Source organism: Lissotriton helveticus, assembly GCF_964261635.1.
Source record: "Lissotriton helveticus chromosome 1_1 unlocalized genomic scaffold, aLisHel1.1 SUPER_1_unloc_51, whole genome shotgun sequence".
Lineage (NCBI taxonomy): Eukaryota > Metazoa > Chordata > Amphibia > Caudata > Salamandridae > Lissotriton > Lissotriton helveticus.
This window is the reverse complement of record NW_027611694.1, coordinates 1,023,602-1,044,846: the sequence shown is the minus strand read 5'-3', so window position 1 is coordinate 1,044,846 and position 21,245 is coordinate 1,023,602. Positions and strand designations below refer to the sequence as shown.

At 42.5% G+C, this 21,245-nt stretch overlaps 1 protein-coding gene across 1 annotated transcript in view; it reads left to right on the top strand.

The window, feature by feature from the left end:
- Window positions 1-18,702, top strand: part of LOC144806182 (uncharacterized) — a 38,784-nt gene extending 20,082 nt beyond the window's left edge. The window contains exons 4-5 of the mRNA XM_078672601.1: window positions 5,166-12,678; window positions 16,408-18,702. Coding sequence (XP_078528727.1) covers window positions 6,399-7,274 — 876 coding nt within the window. The 5' untranslated portion in view covers window positions 5,166-6,398 and the 3' untranslated portion in view covers window positions 7,275-12,678; window positions 16,408-18,702. The remainder of the gene's footprint in view (window positions 1-5,165; window positions 12,679-16,407) is intronic.
- Window positions 18,703-21,245: the final 2,543 nt, after the last annotated feature.

The following is a 21,245-nucleotide window of genomic DNA, read 5'->3' as shown; positions in this document are numbered from 1 at the left end:
ATTCTTCTTTGGATCTATTGCCAATTCAACCATCTCCAAATCTTCCTGTGGAGCTTTTTAGGTCTCGCCTGTCGATGCGCATGCGCATCGAGCAAGGCGAGAGTATTGGGACTTATCCGCTCTTTATCCACACTGCAAGGAATCGTGGCGATTCCTTGCAGTGCCCGTGACTTTTAAGCTCAATGCGCATGCGCATTGAGCTTAAAAGCGCGTGCACGTCCGTCTTTGTTTACCCGCTCCGCCCCCTCCCCGCCGTCTCGCATTTCCCCTGTCGCACTTCTCCTCCCCCCTCCCCTCTCTTCCCTCCGTCTTGTTCATTGTACCCGCTCCGCCCCCTCCCCTTCCCGCCGTCTCGCATTTCCCCTGTCGCACTTCTCCTCCCCCCTCCCCTCTCTTCCCTCCGTCTTGTTTATTGTACCCGCTCCGCCCCCTCCCCTTCCCGCCGTGTCGCATTTCTCCTCCCCCCTCCCCTCTCTTCCCTCCGTCTTGTTTTCATCTTTAGATCCTTAAGGTAAGGCGTGGTTACTCACTCAATAGACGGTTATCTCTATATACATGGGGAAGAGGTTACTGCCTCGGTCGAGTGGTGCGAGTGAAACTCTTGACTGTCCCCTACTCTCACTACCCCCACGCCTCCTCTCCCGGGAAGAGGGGGGCACATACCTGAGGGCCGCGGCGAGCAGGGAGTCCGGGAGGCCCCCGCGCATATCTGCACATAAGAAACCCTGAACTAAGTCACGTCGCTGTAGCTTCCTCTGCTTGAGGTGGGCGCCCCAGAGACTTTATCAACCGTATTTACCGTCATCCTTACAAATACTGTGTGCTCAGCCTTGATTCTGGCAACTATTTGCTAGTCTGCCACCACTGTATTTATTTAAAAGAAATCTGTGTGTACACAAACACTACATACTCACTAATATACACGCATGTGATGTATGCAGATGCCCAGAGTGCGCAGTGCTGTTTATTATCGTTACTGAGTGCAGCGAGGGACACGGGGAGTTTCCGGGGATGCCATGTCTGTCCCTCAAAGCCGTTTAAATAGCGTATTCTTCTTTGCGGAAGTGCACGTCGGGTTCCTGCCAGGGTGATTCTAAGCACGAGGTTAAATCGCATGAGTGAAATGAAATATCTCATTACATGGGCCTCTTACAAGATGGTTAGTTAGAATGTGTCGTGCTCACACCATTCAATTCACAATTGCACTACTACCCTTGTACATATAGTTATTAGCAGATGTCATTAGTAACATTTAATTGGCTCACAATTATTATCATGGTATGTCACATGTATAGCACACGAAAAGCACTTCAGTATGTGCTTAGATAAAACTCATGTTTCAGTGCAGACCCCCCCCCACACCTCACGGTGGCCCTGTGATCTTGCACCAGCTTCTCTTCAGCCCATGCACAGGATATGTAGGCTACATAAGTGGCAGTATACTCTGCGCTGCAGCCGCATGGCCATCTGTGTACATTCCTGCAGATGAAGGTGATGTGCTTAACTTGCACCATAGCACTGTTCTGTGGAACGTTTCAAAATGTATTGAACTAATGTAACCCCTTGCAAAATTCACAGGGGGCACAGTGATCTTCTTTACCCCTGTACAATCCTGCCGTTTACGTCATGTTTTTAACCCCCAATACCATCCTGAAGAAGGGAGTAATGATGTACTTAGCCAAATGAACATGCTGCGGGAGGGTATGGTGATGTGTTTATGGCCTGTACTATTTAGATGGAGAATGCACCCTCAACCCCTCACCCTCACTCACCCTCAACCCCTCACCCTCACTCACCCTCAACCCCTCACTCACCCTCAACCCCTCACCCTCACTCACCCTCACCCTCACTCACCCTCAACCCCTCACTCACCCTCACTCACCCTCACTCACCCTCAACCCCTCACCCTCAACATCAACCCCTCACCCTCACTCACCCTCACCCTCACTCACCCTCACTCACCCTCACTCACACTCACCCTCACTCACCCTCACCCTCACCCTTACTCACCCTCACTCACCCTCACCCTCACTCTCACTCACCCTCAACCCCTCACCCTCACTCACCCTCACCCACCCTCACTCACCCTCACTCACCCTCAACCCCTCACCCTCACACAGTGGAATAGGTCTCGGAGCATTTGAGTTAGAGCTTTTAGAAATGTTTATGGTTTTTTTTTTTTAATTCTTTAGCATTGGCTACAGGAAACAAAAATGCTAAAGATTTACAAAAAAACCCATAAACAATTCTAAAAGCACTAACTCTAATGCTGCGAGACCTATTGCATTTCCAATGCTTGTTGACTATGGGGCTGATAAGGAGGATTCGGAAGAGGATGACAGGTTCCGTGCTGCTCGTACTCCTTTGGAGCTTCTTATCAAATGCCAAGATATTGATGATGACCAAGGATATGTTTATTATTACCCTAAGCCTAATACTCAACCACCACTTGAGAATCCAACTGTGCAGATGCCCATGTCTCTCATCTCTAATTTGCAACATATGCTTGATGACTACTACCGCTGATTTCCTCCCTCGGAGTCGGCCTGATCTGTCCTACAGACGCATCTTCCTCTGCCTTCATTGATCATCGAGCCGCCACCTCCAGTTTCTCCGGTGGCATCGATGTCTCATCACCCGGAGGACGCACACACCACTGATGATGACAGATAAAATGGGGAGTTGGATGATAGATCCCTCCTTACTGAGTGGGACAATTATCAAATTCAGACTCAGTCACCTACCACTCCAATTCCTGTTGACTCTCCGTCAGCTGACATAGGTGGGTTTCATGTTAATGGACAGGGAGTCCAAGAGATTCCAACTTCCTAGAGTCACCAAGGAATACGATGTTTCTTGTATGATTCCAAAGACCAGCCACCGAAACAGGTTTGGGCTATCCCGATCATTGACTTAATCTGGCAGGACGGTTTGAAGGTCATGAAAACCCTGTTTCCATTCCTGCAGTCCTGCTACGCCTGGATATGAAGTACAAGGCCCCGGATGATTCCCAGCCTGTCTTATTGGTCAACCAAAGCCAGATTTGGTTATCTCCCAGGCAGCACAACGTCGTGCCAGGAATCGCTCGTCTCCATTATCGGCTCCTCCTGATCAAGATGGCAGACACCTTGATTCCATTGGAAAGAAGTTTTCCACCATGGCAGCAACTACTTTCCGGGCAGCTAATTCTCTTGCTATTCTAGGCCAATACGACAGGCAAATGTGGTCAGACATTTCCCCCATTTATTGATGTGCCGCCGTACTGCGGCGTCCCCAGTCCACAGTCCCTGCCAAGTAACGTCGGGTTTTCACTCAGAGCCCCCTCTCTGCCTCCTCCAGCAGTCACCAGTACCTTGTAGTCCGAGGATGTCCTGTGCGCGCAGCTGCGTCAGTTTTGGTTTTCGCTGCCTTTATTCTGTGTCCAGGAGCAGTTCTTGTCGGGTCATCTGTATGCCGGGCCGCCGTGAAACTTTAGTCCCCGGCTTCCGTAGTGCTGTTAGGCCCTGGTTGCACTGTCTCGTAGCCGCTTGAGTTTTAGGAGTCTGGAGTAGCGGATTGCTTCACCGGGAACCAGAAGATCTCCCGTTTTTATACAGCCGTAGCAGCGCCTGCTGAAGTCAGGATTATTGTGCGGATTGTCGGGGAAGGTGCCCTGCAGTCACAGAGCTATGCTAGAACGCGGCTATCTTTCTCGGCCGGTAGCCACGCCGGGAAGTGGTTTTTTATTAGTTTTTTTTCTTTGTTCCTTGTTAGATTCATAATTACTTATCCCAAATTAGGATGAGTTTGTCCACGCTTTTTGGCTATTCCGCATACAACAGCTTGGTGGAGCAACCTGGAGAAATTACCGTTACAGAAGGCCGTTGAGTTTTCTTTAGACCTATCTGCTGGCTTAGCAAAGTTGCATCATCTTCTTTTTTTTCTTTTTTATCTCTCTCTCTAAGCTCCGGGGCACTTAGAAGCTGTATCTTTCATTTGGCTTATCTAATAGGAGGAGGAGCTGATTTACATTGATCAATGCACTTTGTCCACCTGTTATAATTCTGTTGAGGCTTTCTGATCCCCTGCATGGGACCAAGTGATGATGTAATTTTTGCCTGTGGACTGTGGAAAAAAAAAATAATCAACACATTTTTGACATATATCAGGTGGCAGGCCAAGGCTCCTCTGTGCTCTGCAGCAGCCGCCGCACGAGCAGCACTAGCAGCGCCTTAGCACCACGGTGCTGGCAGCGGCCGTTCCTGCCTCCATCGCAGATCCGTAGAACTTAAAGCGCCCGTATAACAAGACACGGGTGAAGCGGGAACCGGTCACAAAACAAACCCTGGCAGTCGTCCCAGACTCCGATCCGCTTGCTCGTCAAATCCTCCTCGGCTCTAATCGATACGCTCTGCACTCAACACCGAATCACAGGCCGACAACAACTGTGAACACCAACAGAGGGAAGAATTGTGTGTTTCCCCCATTTAGTGAAAAAAAAACCAGCATATGTCTTGGCTGCTTCTGCTGCACCCAGAGTCTTATGCGTCTTTTCAGTCTAAGGTTTCTGTCTGGAAAAAGATTGTGTCCTGGTTTTCTGCACCCAGTAAATTAAGGTGCAGAAAAACCTAACAACTAATGATCAGGTGGAATAAAATGAACACATGAAAGTACGCCTTAATTTCATTGCCCTTGATTCACACTCTGGACCATAGTTGAGGGATAGGTCTAGGCATAGTCCTCACAACGCCCAATAGATTTGCTTGAGGCAGAGGCCAAAACTCAAAAGTCAGGAAACCAGATACAAGTAGGTGGTAACTCAGGGCAGGGGAAAACGCCTGTTGCCCGTGGAGGAGTCATTCCCTTCCAAGAAATCTGCATTACAAATTAATTAATAGTGTATATGTTTTTAATATCTGTTTGGTGCCAGTCCATATGACTTTCATATCTGCCTTTGGGATTCTATGTTGCAACTCCATAGGGTACATGTATCCTTTGTGAGCTTAATAAAATGTTGAAAATTCTACAAAACCTCACTCCAACATCCAAGTACTCTCATGCTACCATTCTACACTCTGCACTGTCTGAAAAACAGCTCAACATTTTCAAAATTCTGCATTGATTTGGCTTGTAAATTATATTTTTGGAAATGTACATGTATTAACTATTTAATTTTAATACTATAGGTGATTGAAATTACGGACGAAGAAAGCAAGATTTAGCACTAAGCAACTGAATGTCAGTGGCATAAGAAGGATTATTTTGAAAAACTGAAGGACATCCAGCATTCTACATTTAAACAATTTCCAAAAATCTAAGTGTGGCGAGGAAAGTACTATACCTGTAAGTGAAGTCTCTAATTTTGCATTTCATTAACCCAGAGCAAAGTCATATCTGTGAACACAGCATCAGAAATAATGTAGAAAGACCGCTTCAACATCCTTATCTGAAATATTATCAGAAAGACAAATTGCCTCAGCATGACAGAATAACGTTCATCTAAAGCATCATGTAATTCTAGAGAGGAAGCACACACTGCATAAAAAAAAGATACAACAAAAGGTTTCTTCTGGATACCATCAAAGAAAAGACGCTGAAAGAAGACTCCAAAGCTGACACGTTAACAACCAAAAGATTGGAAAAACACCTTTGTTCAACAACCGTTTTTAACCAGTTACGCAAGTTTGAGACTATCTGCCTCGGGACCTCGACCCACTCTGCTCACTCTGGCGAAAACCTTAAGAATTCACCACTTTATTGTGTTAATGACCATCTCAGATTGTTTCCTTTTTATTGTGTACTGTTCTGTAATTCTATGTAAATCGCCTCAACATTATCTGTTGTGCAGGAATGATATGTAAAACTGTTAAATATAAAAATGGATTAAAGGAGCACCGTTGCGCTATATCTAATGTAAATAAATCCTCATCCTCAGAACTACAAACCTTAACCTTACCCCAAACATAGAAAGGGTAGAAGGAACTGATGTTCTGCGACTAATCATCCAGAATAGTACTCTGCACGCTCTAACGCCCTCAGTTACTGCCATTATACCAGTGCAAAAAGGTACTTATCAGTTTAATCATTAAATATCAGACTAACACCTTATTACTGCATTGCTAAGAACCTATACAAATAGATTTGAGAAAAACTTCAGTCACAAATTAAGTTGCTGCCGGAGAGGCTATTACTTAAAGACTATTATCTGTTAGAAAAATTTCAACAGGTGTTACAGGACTGCTTCCCGACATTTTTTGCTCAATTCAAGTGTTGAGAAGATTACACACAATTTCTTTTAGAGATAAGTGTTGAACATTATCTAAACAAGCCCGACTCTAAAATCGAGGCAAAATAACCGAAGTTAGGGAAAAAAGTTACCAAGATACAGCCATAAATCTTATCTCACCGAATTTGACAGAATGCACACAGGGGAAAACCACCCTCAGTGCAAAGTATGCCAAAAAAGTTTCAGGCGTAAATCTTATCTCACTGAGCATATGAGAATCCACACTGGGGAAAAACCTTTTCAGTGCTCTGAATGTCAGAAAAGGTTTAGTATCAAACTGAGTCTATATCGACATGAATTAACCCACTCTGGGGAAAAACGTTATCAGTGCTCTGAATGCCCAAAAAGTTTCAACCAAAAATCTCATCTCACTGAACATATGAGAATCCACTCTGGGGAAAAACCTTACCAGTGCTCTGAATGCCCAAAACATTTCAAACTTAAATCACTTCTAACTGCACATGTGAGATTCCACACTGGGGAAAAACCTTATCAGTGCTCTGAATGCCAGAGATGTTTCAGTGACAAAATGAGACTCACTAAACATACACGGACCCACGCTTGGGTAAAACGTTATCGGTGCACTGAATGCGACAAATGTTTCAATGAAAAAAGACATCTCACTCAGCATATAAGAACCCACACTGGGGAAAAACCTTATCAGTGCCCTGAATGCCAGATATGTTTCAGTCAAAAAAGCCATCTCACTCAGCATATAAGAATCCACACTGGGGAAAAACCTTATCAGTGCTCTGAATGCCAGATATGTTTCAGTCAAAAAAGCAGTCTCACTGAGCATATAAGAATCCACACTGGGGAAAAACCTTATCAGTGCTCCGAATGCCAGGTATGTTTCAGTGTAAAAAGCCGTCTCACTAAGCATATAAGAATCCACACTGGGGAAAAACCTTATCAGTGCTCCGAATGCCAAAAATGTTTCAGACAACAATCTCATCTCACTGAACATGAGAAAATCCACACTGGAGAAAAAAAATTATCAGTGCTCTAAATGTCAGAAAAGATTCAGAGGTAGAGATGGTTACAAGCGCCATAAGAAAACACACCATCAGAATAATCAGTTCTCCGAATGCCAGAAAAGCATCAATTTTAAACTCAATCTCACTCTACATGAGCAGACGCATACAGGGGAAAAACACTACCAATGCTGTGAATGCTAGAAATTCCTATTTGATAGGCACAGCCTCACTAAGCGACTCCATACTGATGAAAAACCTTATGAGTGCTCTGAATGCCAGAAAAGCTGCCGAAAAAAACGCTATTTCACCATGAGAAACTCCACACTGGAGAAAATCCTTATGCCATAAAAGGTTGAATCTGAAAGACAGAGTTATGCTTCATGAGAGATCCCACTCTGGGGTAAAACTTTATGAGTGCTCGAAATGCAAGCAAAGTTTTGGTTACAAATTACTTCTCACTTGTCATGAGCGAACTCACACGGGGGAAAAATGCCTTATGTGTGTTCTGAATGTCAGATAAGGTTTAGTCTCGAATACAATGTCATTTCACATGAGGGAATTCACACTGGACTAAAGCCATATACAGGAGGGGAAAGCCAGAAACATTTTACTGAGAAAGGAGATCTCACTACACATGAGAAATGCATCCACACCAGGTGAAAAGTAAGGCGTAGCTTGAGTTGCAGAAAAGCTTCTCACAACCTGACTTTACATGAGAGAGCACATCTTGTAGTTGCAATAGAATTCATAAAGAAACTCTTGCAGGATAACTTAGGCTGCCCGCATGCAACCTCCAAAGAAATTTCAGGCCTGAAAATATTTTTCATTGCAACAGAATCCACAATTTGAGTATCTGAAAGTTACAAAACGCTCAAGGTCTTTACTTTACACAAAGAAGTGTTAGTGCCTGCAAAAATCAACTAATTGCCCAAAAAATCACAATAATAATGTCTTAAATTTTACTCCACCCAAAAGGTTTCTACTCTCTCTTGTTTCTTAACATATGACTGATATCTATTTTTTCATGATAAGATTAAGCCTATGCGGAGTTCCTCAGTGAGGAACTCCGCAAAGTGACAAAAAAACTCTGGCGGTCTACGCGGAGTTCCGCAAGCAGCGGAGTGCGTAAGGGTCATGTAGTTTGTGGTGATTTCATCCCATGTCGGAGGATCATTTGGCCCTTCTCTTCCAGGAAGTTATGGATCTCTTTGTCAAACGTGTCCCTCTGCCAGAAGTAGGTCGGGGTTGCTACTCCCACTACTTCTTGGTACCCAAGAAGGACAAAGGCCTGCATCCTAGCTTAGTTCTCAGGGACATCATCCGCTTTCTCCGAAAGGAGAAGTTCAAGTTGTTAATCTTGGCTCAGGTCTTATCTGCCTTCGACCCTGGAGATTTGATGGTAGCGTTGGACTTGCAGGACACTTACTTTCACATCCCCGTCTTGCCTGCCCACCGGCATTACCTATGGTTCACGGTAGGCCACACGCATTTTTAGTTTACCACGCTTCCCTTTGACCTTACCAGCCCCCCATCCCCTGGGTGTTCACGAAAGTGATGGCGGTGGTCGCAGCTCATCTGCGCAGATCAGGGGTTCCAGTCGTCCCCTATCTCGACGACTGGCTGTCGAAGGCTCCCACCTCCAGACTACGACGGACTTCCTGCATTTGCTGGGGTTCTCAGTTAACGTGCTGAAGTCGCACCTGATTCCAACCGATAAGCTCCTTTTCATCAGAGCGGTTCTGGACACAGCACAGTTTTGGGTCTATTCTCCCTAGCAGCAAGTCCAGGATATTGGGGCTATGATACCGATGTTTCAGCCTCCATCCCGGTGTTCGGTGAGAATGACCCTGAGGCTGCTGGGCCTCATGGCCTCCTGCATCCTGCTGGTGCATCATGCCAGATGGCATATACGTGCACTGCAGTGGGACCTGAAGTTCCAGTGGGCGCAGCACCAGGGGAATCTTTCCGATGACGTTCAGATTTCGGAGGGGACTGCAAGTCAGTTCCAGTGATGGCTCACGAACCAGGATTGGGTCAACAGCAGATCCCTCTACCTTCCCCAACCTGAGTTCACAGTAGTGACGGATGCGTCACTCCTGGGTTGGGGCAGCCATATGGGAATGACGGAGATCAAAGACCTCTGGTCTCTGGCGGAGTCCAGGCACCACATCAACCCTCTGGAGCTCCGGGCGATTTCTCCTGCACTGAAGGCATTCCTTCTTTCTGTCAAACGAAGAGTGGTGCAGGTGTTCACGGACAACACCACCGCCATGTGGTACTGCAACAAACAGGGCAGGGTGGGGTTGTGGACCGTATTTCAAGAGGCTCTTCGCCTTTGGACATGGCTGGAACATCAGGGCATATCTCCTGTGGTTCAACACCTGGCAGGTTCCCTGAACGCCAAGGCGGTCAAACTCCCCCGCTGGTGCATGATGGATCACAAATGGCATCTTCACTCGAAGGTCGTGCTAGGTCTCTTTCAGTAGTGGGGAGAGCCTTGATTCGATCTATTCGCCACCGAAGAGAACGCTCAATGTCAGCAGTTCTGCGTGTTAGAGTTTCCAAAGCGGCTCTCGCTCGGCGACCCTTTTCGTTGTGAGTGGAGTTGCGGCCTCCTGTACCACTTCTGCCAAGATTGCTGAAGAAGATCAAACGCGATCAGTTCCAAGTCTGGTACCCCGAGTTCTTGAGCATGGCCTTTGATCCTATTGTTAACAGATTTCTGAAGTGCATTACTCATCTCTTTCCTCCTTCTCCTTTCGTAATACCCTAGTGGGAGTTGACCTCACTTATCTTATGTGTGCTCCCTTTGAGCGCCTACATAATTATCCTCTTCGCCTCCTTAGAAGACTAGTTTTTTGCTTGCCATCACCTCTGCTTGCAGGATGAGTGAGCTTCAGGCTTATCTTCCAGACCTGCCTTTCTTGCTGTCCATCCGAACAAAGTAGTCCTCCGTGTAAGCCCTCTTTTCTGCCCAAAGTGATTGCCTCTTTCCACATAGGTCTGACCATCAGATGACCTACCTTCTTCCCACCTCTGCTGTGTTTTTCTCTGCCAGGTGCACAACATATATACTGTTCCCACACTTTCTGTAGTATGCTTTGTTCTGGGCAGATCAACTCTAATCCCCACTCTACTTCTATCCTCGTGTTAGTGCAGCCCGATGTAAACTGTAATTGTAATGTATTTAGATTTACATAACACTTACTACCCCATACGAACTTTGAAGCGCTTTTTCGACGAGTAGCACACTACTCTAGGATCCAAAAATGATTAGTGGTGAATTAGTATAGGGAAATATAAAATGTATATGAGAGCTGGACATGTTGGTCTGTTAGTTGGGTTAAAAAAGATTGTGGGGGATAGAAGAGGGAAGGTTTTGCATTTATATAGCGCTTGCTACCCCTGATGAAGTGTTGAAGTGTTTTTAGGCGAGTAGCATGCTACTCCAGATCCCAACAAGATGAATAGCCAGATCAATTATGGTGGGGAGGTTGTTTTATTGTATACACACAACTGTACAAAAATTAATAAAATTCCGTTGTAAAGTTGTATCCAAGAGGCAAGTATAGTCTCTGATAATAATGTATACAATACTGATAAGTTTTAAGTTGGCTTGCCATCAAGACTGATGCCCCGTAATGTTGATGCAAACTCATCTGTGCTGGAGTATCTTAGACTCTTTTTGAATTGTACCATCCACCTTGTAGGTACTGCTATTTGTATCAGGTCCACGTTGTAGGCAGACACAAACGCCAAAATTGTGCACTATTTATATTAAGCATAATAAGCATAATGTAAGTGAGCAGATGACAGTAAGCACTGTACCAGCTGTATTAGGTGCTTAGAAGTAGAGTGACGTAGAGGGCAATAAACACTCACTAAATATTTTTTATTATTATTAACAGTCCTCATAAGACCATACAATTCAATACGATGTACAAATAGCCCATTGGGGAACAGTTCAGGCATCATCTGGGGATTACACATCCGAGAAACACAAGTGTCTTTCATGAATACAAATTGACTCCTCCTCCAAGGACTGCACTGTATTATTGACACGGGCGAAAAGGCAAACAAGCAGTCAAGAGGCGCATTGATTGTATACCCCCCACCTGACAGGATGGTGACAGACCCCAACCACCTGCAGGGGAAACGTGCCACCTCACTTAATAGCTGCCAGACGCTTTACTATGTAAGCAGACTGGTGGTTTACAACTGCGCCTACGTTTGGGCACCACATGTTTTTTCCAGCATAATCTGGTGTGCTCGCCCCTGTGTGGGATGATAGCACCCACTGAAAACTGCACAGTTGTGTAGTCTGGGACAGTGCACCTTCCATGTAATTCTAAACTGGGCCTTTAAATACGGTACTATTTTGTGTGCCTATTTAATTCAGGTATACAAAGAGTGTGGTACTACTTGTATACTAGGGTAGGACAAGGAAGATTGAATTTCTATGGTGGCAGAACATAATGAGATTACGTAGAATACACCTCTGCGTGCCTAATGCTGCCATTTGTATTTCAAGACCAGTGATTAATGTGGCTTTATCAAGTTCAAAGCCATTAGGCTTTTCCGACCTGACTGATACTTGCATAAGGAAAAGATGGGTCATTTGGAGCCTAAGATAGATAAACATATTCATAGGTCACGATTTAAGTCTGTATCTAAAATAAAACAGTAAATTAGGAGAGGTGATAAGTGAGAAGTTAAAGGCAGCCGCTAATTGAGCTGCATTTGTACATAGGCCTTCCTATATTATGAGATCTATTCCTGCTTAAGTCTTTAATTGCAATGAATACTTTAATACCCAGGCATGAAGTCATCGTCGAGCTGTTTAGATAATCCACCTGTCTCGCCACTTCTTCCCCACTGCATCCTTAACCAGTGGCCTAGCCAGTGTGCCCTGGGCCCAAAGGCAAGAAAGGAAATGTGACCTCTGCCGTTTATTTGGACTGTGGAAAACAGCAATAATCATTGTTCTGTGGGCCCCTCAGGCCTCTGTTTGAACTGTGACAAACAGCAGTTATCATGGTTCAGTGGGCCTTTAAGGCATCTGGGAGCTGGTGCCACTGCACCTGCTGCACCAATGGGAAGCTAAGCCCCTGCCCTTAACAGCCTCTATTCTAGCCCCACTGGAGAACCGAAACAGCCAAGTACTGATCTGGCCATATATGCAGGCATGCAGCCGCCTCTTCCTCTGAAGGGATTTAAGTCGCATGAAAGCAGCATGCGGGAAACAACCATTTTCTGAGGTAAAGTCAACCAACACCTCTTCTGTTCCAACCTGAATCCATTTAAAACCAGGGACGAAAAAACGGTTCATCGTCATCCCTTGCTTATCAGAAGGGTAAAACAGATTCATCTAACATTACAGTGTACCACATAACAAATTGTGATTCTGTTTACAAATTAAAACTAGCATGCACAGGGGTGGGGAATTCATATCGCCCGACGCCCAGGACATATTGTTTGCTGACAGGGACAACAAGTAATTATGTTTTTATTGCCCGTCGGACAAGTAGGCTTCACTTCCTGCAGCAGAAACCTTTCCCAGAAAAGAACTTGCAAAATCCTTCTAACCTGCTTACAAATGCGTGCTGCGTTTATTGGCATAACTTTCTACGATTTAATAATCCTTTGATTCACTGACAATACCCAGAAGTGCTTCCCTCCTTTCTCCGCACAGCGCAAGGCACGCACTGACATCTCTTTGAACGTTGCGGGGCAGGCCTGCCTTACGCTTTTGGAAAAGGAAAAAAAACAACCTCTCTGCTTACACGGTTTCAATCAGAGTGCAGGCTGTAACTCACAACTGCACGCTGAAAGCATTTAGGCCAGTCACCGTTGCTTGTAAGCAGAATGCACAAGTACTTCTTTTCACAATAATCCTGTGTTTCCAAGTCTCTGCACTCCCCAAAACCTGCCTCCTGGCCCCATCATTCAGAGGCCATTGCCCTTGTGCCTTTGCTGTAAAGCACATGGCCTATCACCACCAGCTGCCGAGATCACGGCTGCTCCCCAACACTGTGGCTATTACTGTGATCGGAGCTATTATCAGCCCACAAGGTAAGAGGCCGCAAAAGCGTAGTAACTTATAAATGATAAAGTTGCATTTGTAAAGTTGAATTTTCTGTAAACTATGACGGGCAACAAAATATTGTGCCCAGCCCCACATCAAAAAAGTGTTGTCAAAATCCACTTTTTGATGTAGAGCCTTGCACAATATTCTAACATATGGAAAATTCATCTTTACAAATGCAACTTAAGCATTTATATTTATATTTTTAACACACTGTTGCTGCCTCTCTTACCTAGTGCACTGAACTCTGATAAAATACCACTCTAAACCTATTTGTGCGTGTGTTTGGGACCATGGGTGCATTCTTTTATAGGATTTTGACAACACTTTTTAATGTTTTAGTGAATTGAAAGCTTGTGCGGTTCTAAAGCTAAATCTACTGATTAAGGGCCCCCCACCAATAAAACCTGGGGCATAGTGAACCCCTCGCTATAGCAGCTACAGCAGACGTGAGTTTTTTATGGGCCTCTCATCTACAACTTGGCAGATAAGAGATGATTAACTAAAAGAAAATAGAAGATGGTTTGCTAGAAAAGGGAGAGAAGGATGGAAGAGGGGCAAAGGATAGATGAGTGGGTGAATGTATGGGTGGATGAAAGGATGGATGGACGAGAGGATAAAAGGATGAATGGATGGTTGGGTGAAAGGATGGATGAGTGGGTGAAAGGGTGGATGGGTGTGTGAAACGATGGATGGATCGATCGATCAGTGGATAAAATGATGGCAGAGTAAATAAAAGTCGGAATGGATAAAAGGATTTCTAGTAATATAAAATCTGAAAGGATGGGTGTATAGCAAAGTAAATGAAAATCTGAGAGGATGGATGTATGGCAAAGTAAATTAAAATCTGAGAGGATGGATGAATAAATGAATGGCAAAAGGAACAATTGATGATTGAAAGGCGTTATTGTTTAACGGGTAAGTCAAATGATGGATGCATGGGTGGGTGGATGGATGCGTGCATAGATAGTGGATGGGTGCGTGCATAGATAGTGGATGGGTGAACAGATGGGTAGATGTATGGAATGGCCGATGGATGGAATGGGAAGAAAGAATGAATGATAGAATGAATGACTGAATGTAAAGGTGAAATGGTGGACATGAGCAGACAGATGTAGCATTAAAGAATAATGGACAGATGCTTGGATGGAAGTGACAAAGGAGTTTTAGGGAGGTATGAGCTCACTTACATCACTTACTTGGTGCTGTCAGAGCATTGGTCAAAGTGAGGGGTATTTTAACTTTCTGGCTACTCCCTTGAATAAAACCATCAAAGGGCTGTTCCTTTTACTTAGTAGCAGAGTATGACTGTAAATCACACACCATAATCTCCTTTTTTTTATAAGAACCCCATCTTCGCATCCCTCAGCACGTAGAGGATACTACCTGTCAAAATGGAATAAGCTGTGCAAGCGTGGGCTGTGCATACCTTGATTTGTGCACTATACTGAAGATGCTAGGAACAATGGTAATGCAAGGCTCAAATATGTCTTACATGTGATCCACATGGTACCTGAGCTACACTGTATATGATCTTTACAGTGACCTGTGCAGGACATGAGCTGTAAAATAGGTATGAACAGTGCTGTGCATCATTCATGTAAGGGTAAGGGATAGTGCATGAGGGAATTGTTAAATAGAAGGTGTAAAGTGTATGAGCTGCACTACAGAGGATACAAGTTGTTCTAGAGATGAGGTGTGTCATGCCCGTGGGTTGTGCAGGAGCTATGCAGAACACTAGCTGTGTGGAGTTTGAGCTTTACTTTGCATGAAGTCTGCATGTTATGACTTGGAAGAGGCAACTAAGTAAATTGCTGTGGAAGGCATGACCTTTCTTCTTAACATCTTCAATGACAAGTCAGTGCCTGCTGTAACCATAGTACCTTAATATTTTTTCAATGGCCAGTCTTCGGGGTTTTCTAACGGATGCATTTTTCTTGCTGGCTTCCTCAAATCCCCCCATCGACTCTGAAACAAATTGGTAGTTTCTCAGGGAAATAATATAGTGACAAATTTGCATTTGCTTGCTAGATGTATGGTCGCCCACAGTTTATTCGGCTTGTCGGGATGCTAATGTTTAAAACAAAGTTGTGTAACATGTTCATGGGTCAATTGCATTAAAGTTAGGTCGAGCAGAGAATTCAAGTCAGATATATTCAAACACAGTCAGCAGGAATCTCAGCTTGCATTACTGACAGGGGATCCAATAAAAGCAAGTGTGCATTGTCTGCAACATTTACAAGTTGTGGCTATGTGTATAGCTTCCAGAAGACTCCTTTATAATGTGCAAGTGTATAAAGAACAATGGAAGCAATATTGGAGATTTTATTTTGAAAACGGACAACGTACCCCAAACAATGTGCTCCTTGAAAAAGGGATTAAGAGAGCAAAATATTTGCAACTTAAAAACGGTTGTAGTGTGCAGAAAGCTACAATGTAGAGTTTGAAAACATTAACTACCATTGCACTAAGGAATCATTTAATACATCAGCTTTGGTGCATGTCAATATTTTAAAAACAAAATAAAGGCAAATCAACGTAAAACTATTTTTTTTAAAAATGAGAGATGGGGCTACTTCCAAGGGACTACTTTGTCAAACAACGTACTTTGGCCTTCTAAAGTATATGTTTTGCTGGTATATACCCTATGTCCATCTGCCTACCCTGACATTTCCAATGCTGTATTGGGTGTTTTGATTGGCACTGTGGTTCCTGAGATTACCCGCCTCAAAGGTTTGGGTTCTCTCTCTTATATTATATTAGTATGGAAGTAAATACATGAAAAAAAGTTCCATTGGGACAATAGAACACCAAACGCTGATTGCAGTTTTGTGGATATGTTCTTATATTTCCCATGTTAGGGACCGTTGTCTCTAATAATATAGTAAAATTAGCCCTGGCATAATCAGAAAGGCTGCTATCCAAGCTCCTACATGAGAATGCGGTCATACATTGAAACCTCATTGTTTGGTACCAAATGGGACAAGTGGATTTTTTTACAGGACAAGAAGATTTCTTAAACATTTTGTCCTTTGGACAAGAAGATATTTTATAAATTTCCACACCCCTGATGCATATAGAAAGGGCAGCCTATGGCAAAAATAGCCATTTTCCCTACCCATACTTTTAACACATCTTATACAAAAAATGCTAATTACATTGTCATCCGGAAATAGTCATTAGCGCCTACTCATAACCAAATGCCACTTAGAATTGTCTTTCACTTCAAGCTTTCAAAGGTATATTAATATAAAAGCAGTATTGAATTTTTTGACGTTGTGTACTCTTACCAGAAACATTTGATTAACCAGTTATAAAGTCACGTCTAGCGTAGTTACTTTACAGTCTTCTTTTTTTAATAGTAATTATTTCACATTGTTACTGAATATGCATGGCTAAACACTTATAAGGTCCCAAAGGAGAGACCTATTGGCTATGACAATGCTTGTTATTGATTGAGTACATTGAGCGGCAGAACTTTTGATTAAGTCCTGAAGAATGCCGCAAACACCTATTTGGAGGGTTAATAGGCTGAAACATGTTGACCTCTTATTGACTCTAACAGTGCATATATATTTCTCCCACAGTGTCCTATTTTTAATCCTGGCCCAGGGGTGTACAAATAATGGAAACCACTTACCCTTTAGCAAGTTTTAACTTTCACTCTGCTGCCCCCACTACCCTGAGCTCATTATTGTGGTATTTAGTATACCTTTCTTTATAACAAAATATGCCTGAACTCCTCCCTCTTAGTGAGGGGGTTGTTTCATGGTGCAAGGATATTCCCAATAAGGAAGCATGCCAACTATGGTGGGTGAGGGAAATTGTCCTTTTAAAGGGATATTTCATCTTAGCTAGGTCTTCATTTGCAACAGTAATCCTCAGAGACCCAAGGGTTTCCTGATTGTGGTAGAAATGCATTTTTACCCCTTCATTGTACGTTCAAGCACAGACCATTGCATGAAATGTGATCTATGTAGGGAAAATACTCTGTGCACTGACAAAATGTGTTAAAATAACAGAAAGTTGATCATCGCAAATATAACTACAATGTTAATTCTAGCATATTTCTGATACCACAAGGTATAGGAAATTTGGAGATCTTTATCTGATATCTTTATCAGTAAGTTATCTGAAATTATTGAACATAAACTTTTCCAAGTATTATTTCGAAAGATTAAGGAATTGGTCTTTTCTGAACTAACCCCAGTGCGTATGACTACAATAATCACCTCTCTCAAATTAATATATTGCGCTTGTTTTAGTCAGAAAGCTAAATTATCTAGGAGAAACCAGGAACTGGCGTCAGTATTTTTCTTAGGAAGCTTCAAGTAAGAGAGTGAAAACACTTTTTAGAATGCCCCAAAAATTGTGAAAAAGATATTTCAATATGTTTGACAAAAAGAATAGGTACATTTCATGATCATATTGAAATTCTGAACTAACAGGAACAAATATTTACACGACAGGTTCATGTACTAATAATCCATTTGGTAAAAAGTGGTTGCTTGTAGAGTCAGCACACTACTTTGTCTGTGATAGCTTTTAAATAAAGGCATTTTTAATGCACCCCATTTTACTTTCAGATTCACAAATGTCCCCTTGGGTTACTACCTCCTGTTACTGTTTTTCAGTCCACATATGGTTTCAAAGCTCAATACATACCTTAACAATGTATTACATATTCAGAAGGGAAACTATTAACATTCCCCTTCCAAATTCTGAATTGTTAAATGGGCTTAGTACATTACAAAAAGGGGTTTAGCATTTGCAAACTCTGTGAATTACTGAACCAGTAGATTTTTTTAACAATAAAACATGAGGAGGGAGGGAAGGGGTGGGGGGGGTTTACCACGGAATTGTTCGGATAAAATTGAAAAAGTCTAATTGTTGAAATTGATACTGAGGGTATATGTACATATTAGACTGTAGAACTTATGACTGTGATGTGATACTTGCATTTGTACTTACCTATCCTGCTAATAAAAAGATTTTTAAAAAAACAACAACGAAAAACGATAAAACATGAGGCAATTTTTCTCAATTCCCTCCAAATTAAGTTTGCTAATATTGTTAGTTGAATGATAACCGGTGCATGTACCTATTTAGTGTTAGTGTTGCTTCAGATCAAATAAAAACCATCACACATAACTCTTACACAATACTTAAAGACAGAATTTCTGACATCCAGCGTTAATGTTTTGTTAAATATATTTGCAAATGTTGTCACTTAAACAGGAAAGCAGCTAAAGCAGTCTCTGGATATAAAATAGGAGGTAATCATAATCTTTAGATACATTTTCTGAGTTTCAGGAACACTGTGTGTCTTCTGCGTTTACTCTAAACCACTATAATAAACATATTCAATGCTTTTATATTTGATCTGTTTGTACTGGTTTCCATTGCAGACTTTAATCTAGATTTAGACCAAGGATCAATTCCACCCATGGCTTTTAAAATCTATTGATCAATGATCTGTATTAGTGTTATCGCAACTAAAACTGTAATAGAACTGATCTGAGAGATGGACCTTCAAGTATTATGCTCAGTCAATTTATGGAACGAACTATGGAGTTAAAATCTGAATAGATTAGATCCTCAAGCATTGCCTGACCACTGTATTTTACATCAATAGATTACTTATCAGCACATTTTCTCTAAGTACAATCCAGTCATCTTCTATTTTTTGTGGAGCTCATGCTGGGTCTGTTAAAACTCTTTCAAAAATATGACATTTAAATGTCCCAAAAATAAGGAATTCTAGTTCCAAGCCTGTCAAACCTTAATGAATGCTACACCAAAAGATGCCCTTCTGTTCCTACATTTTATTGTGCACCATGATTCAGAAATGGCATGTTTTTGCTTTCGGAGGTAAAATTCTAAACATATTTATTGATATTGCCAGCCGAAAAATGATCACTACTTGGGAAGATAACAACAAGTGGTCTTGTGATGCTTGCTGGAATGGGAAGTGTTTAATCAAAACGTGGATGGAATTCAAGTTTAGGAGACAATTTTTGCAAAAGTGTATGAATTTTGTATATATTTTAAATTGTTGACCTCCAAAGTGGCCTAAATAAATAAATTGAATTGAAATTCAAGTTTATCATTTGAATCCTATTGTTGTAAAAGATGTGATTTTGAACTCCATGAGGCGGTTCCTTTCCAAAAAGAATTCAGGTTATAATCATGAGTCAAATAATGCTGAGGAGGTTAAAATATTCTAATTGAATTCTAATTACATATGAAATGTTCATTGTTCAATATATTTCTCTTAGTATTTTAATGTGAGGACTTTATTGCTTAAGCAAAATAATTAGTATTTGTTTTTCTATATGTAGGAAGCATTACATTAATGAAATCACTGTATCCAACCTTCTTTGTTTCCTTTCCTGTTTTTTATGAACGTTTCTATTGTTGAACTTTAAAGATTTCATAAATCAATTGGGGGGATCACTTGTCCTGCATAACCTGGGTATACAGGTGAATTGTATGTCCCATGGTAAAAAACCCTCATGCACGTGTAAAGTTGTTCGTGTTAGCGGTATATTTTGGTTCTCCGCTCCTTTATTCACGTGACTGTATAATCCTCGGGTTAGTCGATATGCAACCTCCACCAGGAGGTGTTTGCCCTAGGTTAAAAGCAGTAGTGACCAGTGATAAGTGGTGAATGTGAGGTTTAAAAAAACTCGGACAGCCAGATAGTTTAATTTATTGTCCTGGATTGGAGTTAGGAGTGAAAATATTGTAGATATGCGTAGGGAGAATGATTAGGATTCTAACGCAATCAATTTTTGCGTTCTAAAAGGTCGACATGTTTCAGCCCTCTGTTGCCTAGGTAGGTCGGTCGGGCTTTCATCAGGACCATGTGGTATGTGTGTAGTAAAGTGACGTATTAGTCCTCTACTTCATGGAGGTCAATTTGTGACTGTGGAATACAAAAGTGTAGATAACCAAAGGAGGGTTAGTGGGACATGGTGAATAAAACATTTCAAACTGTAAATGCAACTTTAAGAATGGCAATACTTTATCGATCACTCGCTCTGCGGTCAGCCACCACAGACTCACACACCGGTCTTCACGCTCAAGTACTGTGATTGTCCTTATCATGTCTTGTAAGTTTACTGGCAAGATTTCCCTACTCATTAACTATTTACAACCAAGTGGTCCACAATATTTTTGTCCATGTGTTACAGGTGTTGTGTGGAGTTATACGTGGTTCTCATATAGAGAAGCGATCGTGCTGCCTCTATTTTTGATTCGCAGTTTGTTAATAAGCACGCTAGTGTAGCTGATTGATAAACCACAAGAACTGGTTCTCATATAGAGAAGCGATAGTGCTGCCTCTCTTTTTGACTAGCTGTATGTTAATAAGTACGCTAGTGTAGCTGATTGATAAACCTCAAGAACTCTCGAAGTTCATGCTTATTTTGTGCTGTCAGGAACGCACAGTAGTTCCTGTTGTATGTACATTTTGGCCATTATCACGTTTAACAGGGCAGGTCACTAGATTTAGTGTTATGGACTAACCCGACCTGATATGGTTTAATACGTTCATATTCATTGCTCATTTTAACAACCGCCTCTGTCCCTAGGGCATCTGTGCATGTCCCCAATTAATATTCTTCTATTACTTGCTAGCGTTATACAAAAAGTCTTAAGTTTTCTCCATTCGCCATGAGCGCCATTCTTTTCGGGGTTTCATGTACCTCTGCGCGCTGCTTGCTGCGCGTCTACAGGTGCCAGGGAGTTGGGGGAGGGGGCGCCTTCTAAGGATACATATTCTACAATTAGTAAAAGATTGTAATACTTATCCGTCTCCATTCCGGCGCCAAACCCGCTCTCACAGCTACCTGTCGCTCGTGGCCTCCCACACTGCTTGTGCTGACTCCGCCGTTCCTGGTCCCGCAGGATGAGT